At 64.4% G+C, this 5560-nt stretch overlaps 1 protein-coding gene across 1 annotated transcript; it reads left to right on the plus strand.

Annotated features, from left to right (window-relative positions):
- Positions 1-507: 507 nt before the first annotated feature.
- EMIHUDRAFT_119021 (hypothetical protein) lies at positions 508-2495 on the plus strand (the record flags this gene model as incomplete). The annotated part of the gene is made up of 2 exons (XM_005768857.1): positions 508-1402; positions 1561-2495. 2 exons carry the CDS (start codon positions 508-510, stop codon positions 2493-2495), a joined length of 1830 nt encoding a protein of 609 aa, XP_005768914.1.
- Between the last annotated feature and the right edge of the window lie 3065 nt (positions 2496-5560).

Consider the following 5560-nt stretch of genomic DNA (forward strand, 5'->3'; position numbering starts at 1 on the left):
GAGGCTCGCTGGCAGGCGACGACGGTGAGGTGACTGAGGGCGACGGCGGGCTGTGCTTGGGGTGCCATCCGGCCTGAAAGGGTGCCAGCTGGCCCGACTCGGCCAGCCGGAGCACCTCGCGGCCCACGAGCGCAGCTCCACGAAGAAGGCGAGAGGCGTCCCTGGCGTGAGCGACAACCATTCGAGCGCAGAGTGCGCAGTAGAGACGTCGATCGGCGCCGAGGAACTTGCCCGGCAAACAAAAAGAATTTCCCGTCCATGGCCGCGCGCGCGCGCGCACTGGCACTAATAACACAGGTACACCAGAACAAAAAGAATCTACCCTTATAAGTCTCTCTTGTCGGCGCCGACGCTCTTGGTTTAACCGTAGAACGTCCCAGCCGAAATCCGCCCGCCGACGATCGATCAGTCCACAATCGTAGGAGCGGTGTTGCCGGTGCGCTGGATGGCGGCCTTGGACGTCATCTGGTGATTGTACTGATTCATCAGATCGTGCTCAGAAAGGTCATGGCGTGGGTCGATAACGGACTCTCCGATCCGCTTGAGGTGCACGGCGTGATCGGAGCCATCGCCACGGGCGGCATCAAAAGTGGCGCGGAGGTAGGTGAGTGCGGCGACACCGTTTCCGGAGTGATCGTGGTAGAGCGAGGTTTTGATCCACGCAGGGACTGCCTGAAGGAGGAGGCCGTAAAGACGCATATTTTGTTTTGTCCATTCGGCAAGAGCAGTCCGCGCTGCGTCGATGGCGACGGCGTTTGTAGCGTTGCCGTCCTCGTCGTTGTCGGGCTCTGGTACGGCAGGCGCGGTAGCGTCGTCGGCGAGGAGGTCGTAGGCGTCGGTTGCCTTCCACGCGACAAAGGCGTTGAATGCCATAAACCACGCAACGAAAGAGCCTCGCTGGCCATCAAAGCTGGGGACAGAGTACTTGCTGGAGGCATCGTCACCAGCGGCGGCGACGGGGTATTGAAGCACACCGACGGCGAGGAGCGGGGCAAAGCGGAGGGTGGCGGCGGCGACGGTGAGGTGGAGGGCGGCGGCGGCGACGGTGAGGTGGAGGGCGGCGGCGGCGGCGGCGACGTGGAGGGTGGCGGCGGCGACGGTGAGGTGGAGGGCGGCGGCGGCGACGGTGAGGTGGAGGGCGGCGGCGACGGCGAGGTGGAGGGCGGCGGCGACGGTGAGGTGGAGGGCGGCGGCGGCGACGGCGACGTGGAGGGCGGCGGCGACGGTGAGGTGGAGGGCGGCGGCGGCGACGGTGAGGTGGAGGGTGGCGGCGACGGTGAGGTGGAGGGCGGCGGCGGCGACGGCGACGTGGAGGGTGGCGGCGACGGCGAGATGGAGGGCGGCGGCGACGGTGAGGTGGAGGGTGGCGGCAACGGCGAGGTGGAGGGTGGCGGCGGTGACGGTGAGGTGGAGGGCGGCGGCGACAACTTTTTTTGACCATACCATACCCCGCAAAAGTCCGAACCCGAGGCGCCATTATCGCAAAGTGTTCGCGGAGAGGCGCTCCAGAGAGGCGCTCCCTCACGATGGAAGAGGCATCCAGCGCGGATGCCGCGGTAGGGGCCGCCCGGCGGGAGGCTCGAGTAGCGGCCGAGCCTCTGGCGACGGAGGCGGAGGGCATGCAGCTGCACCTCTCCAGCAGCAGCGCCACCGGCTACAAGGGTGTGGTCAGCTGCTCCCATGGCCGCTTCCGAGCGCAGCGCACTGTAGGGAGAAGCAATGTCATCTTGGGCGTCTTTGGCACCGCGGTTGAGGCGGCGTTGGCCTACGCGCGGTCGGTCGGCGAGTACGATTCCCCAGCGGTGGTGGCAGAGGCGGAGGGCATGCGCCTGCATCTGTCTGACCGCAGCGCCACGGGCTACCAGGGCGTGCACATGGACAAGGGCCGCTTCCGAGCGCAGCGCACGGTGAACGGGGCCAATCACGTCCTGGGCCAGACCTTTGACACCGCAGTCGAGGCGGCGGTGGCCTATGCGCGGGCGTTCGGACCCCCTGCACGCGCCGGCGTCGCACCCCCTGCGCGCCCGCCCGACGGCGGTCGGGCAGAGGTCCCGTCGGAGGCGACTCGCGTCGCTGCGGCCAAGGGTGCGCGGCCAAGGGTGCACGGTGCGGGCGCCGCAAGGCAGGAGGAGGCGGCGCAGCAGCAGCAACCTGGCCGGCAGAGGCCGGGAGCGGCAGCCAAGGCCGCGGGGAGGGCGGTGGCCGTGCGCGGTGGGGTGGTGAAGGGCGCGCCCTCCAGAAAGAAGCGGCTCGCACGGCGGGTCGGCCAATGGAGGTCTGGCGCCGCCGTGGAGTACGCGGTGGTGGCGCCTCAGCCGCCGCCGCCGCTCCAGCCGCCGCCGCAGCGGCCGGGCGGGGTGGACCCGTGCGTGCTCTACAAGGTTGGGCTTGAGGGAGTGCAGGGCCTCACCGACGCCGTCTTCGCCATGGGCCGCATGATACGCGAGGCGGGAAAGGACCCCGTCACCGCCCAGGCCGTCCGTCAGTGGAGCTGACGCGGTGCACGCCCCTGCACACAGCGTCACTCTCTCGGCATGTCTCTCGGCTCCTCCGTCTCTCGGTTTTGAGTGTAACTCTCTCTCGGTTTTGAGTGGTGATGAAACTAGAGGGTGACACTAGAGCGACACCCCCACACCCCGCGCCAGCAGCGCAAGGCTCTCTACAGGACTTTACTCTCAAACTCACCGCTCTCTGTCCTCTCTCGCTCTGTGTCTACACTCTGAGAGTTGGTTCACCGGCGAGTGCGGAGGCGTGGGCGCTCGGTTCGTTCACACCTTCGCCCGGAGGGAGGCGAAGGCGGAGCGAGGCAGTGGCGGCGGCGTGACGCGAACTTCAGTGCATTCGCAATTTCTTGATGTCGCGCTTCTGAGTGGAAGCCTCCCACCGCAGATTCTTCCAGTCCTCGGAGAGCATATGCCACTTGCTGTCGCCGTCATCGTAGTTGATGTAGAAGCGGACTCCCGTAGGAAGCAGCTCAACCCTGGACACCGTGCCAGCAAAGAAGCACTTGTCGCCGTGCCACCAACACTCGACGCGCTTTCCCTTAGCTGCCACGGCCGTGTCGAGCGCCGCCCAGAAGGAGTCCTCCACGTCGAACGGCACATCCTCCACCGCCCTCGCCGAACCACCCGTCGCCTCATGATCCTGCAGCTCCGGCTTGACCACCGCGTTAGCGTCCACCTCCTGCTTGATCTTGACCGTCGACTTCACCTCTGAGGCTGCGCCTTGCTGACTTTGCAGACTCTGTAGGGCGGGAGAAGCGGCGGCAGCACCCTGCGCCTCGCGGATAAGGACCACCCACGACGAGAAGTCGCCGCCAGCCTTCGCGACGAGTTCCGGGGGCTGCGCTTTGGCCCACTGCACACAGGCCTCCTCTGCGAGCCAGTGCAGCTCCGCGTTCGTTGAGCTGCTTCGCTTCCAGATGCCGACATCTTTTGGCATCAGAAAAGAGTTGTGGCCGTAGAACCGATTGAAGGCCCAATAGTTGTCCTGGTGGTTGAGCTTCTTGCCCTCTTTGCCGAGGAGCCCCGCCCACTTCGCCTGCTTGATACGCTCGGCCCACAGGTTGGGCAGCGTTGACTGGGGCTTGGGCCCGCCCCACACGGAGAGCTGCTGCACCGCTTTCAGGCGGCTCCACCCGTCGTCTGCACGTTTTGAGGCAAGCATCATCATAGCCTGGGCGACAAAGTCGTCGCGAGTGACTTCTGCAGGGCTGGACGACTGCCAGCAGCAGGCCGCAGCGTTCCATGCAGCGTAAGCAAGCGGATTCGCCTTCGGAAACTGCGAAAGGCTCCAAGTTGCCGCATCGGCAAACGACCGTCTGCCAGACCCAATGTCGTTCGCACCTGCCTCGCGAGAGGTCGGCATGCCCAGTTGCTTGCGCACGCGTCTCGCGCCGGCGGGAAATGACAAAATATCGCGCGCCGACGCAAGTGAGTGTAGAGTGGTGGTGTGGGGCGTGCAGTATGGTGTTCATTAGCTCCGAGTAGAGGGGGCGTCCTGCAGTTAAGGGGAAACCCGGTACGCGGGGCTAACCCTCGGAGACCCGTGTTTATTTTAAGGCCCTTGCCCTGCGAACGCGCACCCCCGGGGCTAGGGCTCTCTAGCCCGTAACCCGATCCCGATCATCCGGCCCGCTGGGTGCGCTTCTGAGCTCCCCGGCCCTGGATGTGAGGTTAATGACTGCACTCCAAGTGCTCCAAGTGCGCCGGCGACGCTCGAGACCCACACCGCAATGATCGGAGTGGGAGTCAGAAATGTGGTCCTTGCGCGAGGGGAGCTCGATAGACTCGAAAAATAAAATATTCTTAGCTTCAAGCCCCCCTCCGAGACTGGAGACAGTCACACCCCAGTATCAGACCAGGGGGAGTGCCCCCCGCCCCCACTTGCCCTGACTACACAGGATAGCATGCCCCGATAACGGCGACACATACAGTTCCGGACGGGCATTAAGAACCTCTAACGTTAAGAACCTGAGGCTCATATTTCGGCCGGATCCCTAAGAACTCCCTAAGAACCTGAGGCTGGGCCAACGCCTGCAGCCGGCGCCCCTGCCCCCGCGGCCGCAGCCGCAGGGGCAGCTCACGGCAGCGAATGACTCTCTTGTCACGCCATGCGCGAACTTACTGTTCCAAACTTCCAAACTGTTTTAAGACCCATTTATTGATTTTTAATCGAAGCCGAAACGGTTTAAAAAACCATCCACCCGGTTAAGAACCTGAGGCTCGGCCCCCGACGGACCGCCGACTTAGCTAAGAACCTGAGGCTGGGCGAAGAACCTGTGCGTTCTTAATGCCCGTCCGGAACTGTAGTGGGGGACACTGCGCAAGGAGGGGGTGCGAAGGCTCATTGGGGTACTAGGTGGGACCATGAGGGGGGGTGGGCGGGGTCCTGTGGGGGTGAAATGTTGCGCGGCGAATTCGAACCTACCCCCTCGCCGCGCCGATCCTCACGCGGAGGGTAAAACCCTGTGGGACAAAACCCCCCCGCGGTCGGCAGTCTTCAGAGTGGACCCCCCCCTCCCCAGCCTCCCCTGTGCATCTCGCACCCCCCCCCGCTCCCCATCGGTGACTCGCGAAGGACACGGACACTCGGGGTGAGGGGGGGTCCCCCAGAGAGGGGGCTTTGGGGCATTGTTGGGTTGATCGCTCGTGCCGATCTCGGGTCGATCTCGGGTCGATCTCGGATCGATCTCGGGTCGATCTCGGGTCGATCTCGGGTCGATCTCGGGTCATCTCGGGTCATGCATCTAGAAAAGAAAAAATGGGGTGAGGATGAGGCGAGATGAGGCGAGGTGTGAGGGGCGAGGTGGGGGGCGAGATGAGGCGAGATATGAGGCGAGAGATGAGGCGAGATGAGGCGAGATGAGGCGAGGTGAGGCGAGGTGAGGCCAGCATGAGGCGAGGTGAGGCTACATGAGGCTAGGTGAGGCGAGATGAGGCGAGGTGTTGTATGTGAGATGAGGGTTGAGCGTTGACGCAAGGTGAGGCGAGTATGAGTCTTGGTGAGGTGAAATGATGCCAGGTGATGTGAGATGTATCGAGGTGATTGCGAGATGAAT

The sequence above is a fragment of the Emiliania huxleyi genome, assembly GCF_000372725.1.
Source record: "Emiliania huxleyi CCMP1516 unplaced genomic scaffold EMIHUscaffold_445, whole genome shotgun sequence".
Classification (NCBI taxonomy): Eukaryota; Haptophyta; order Isochrysidales; family Noelaerhabdaceae; genus Emiliania; species Emiliania huxleyi.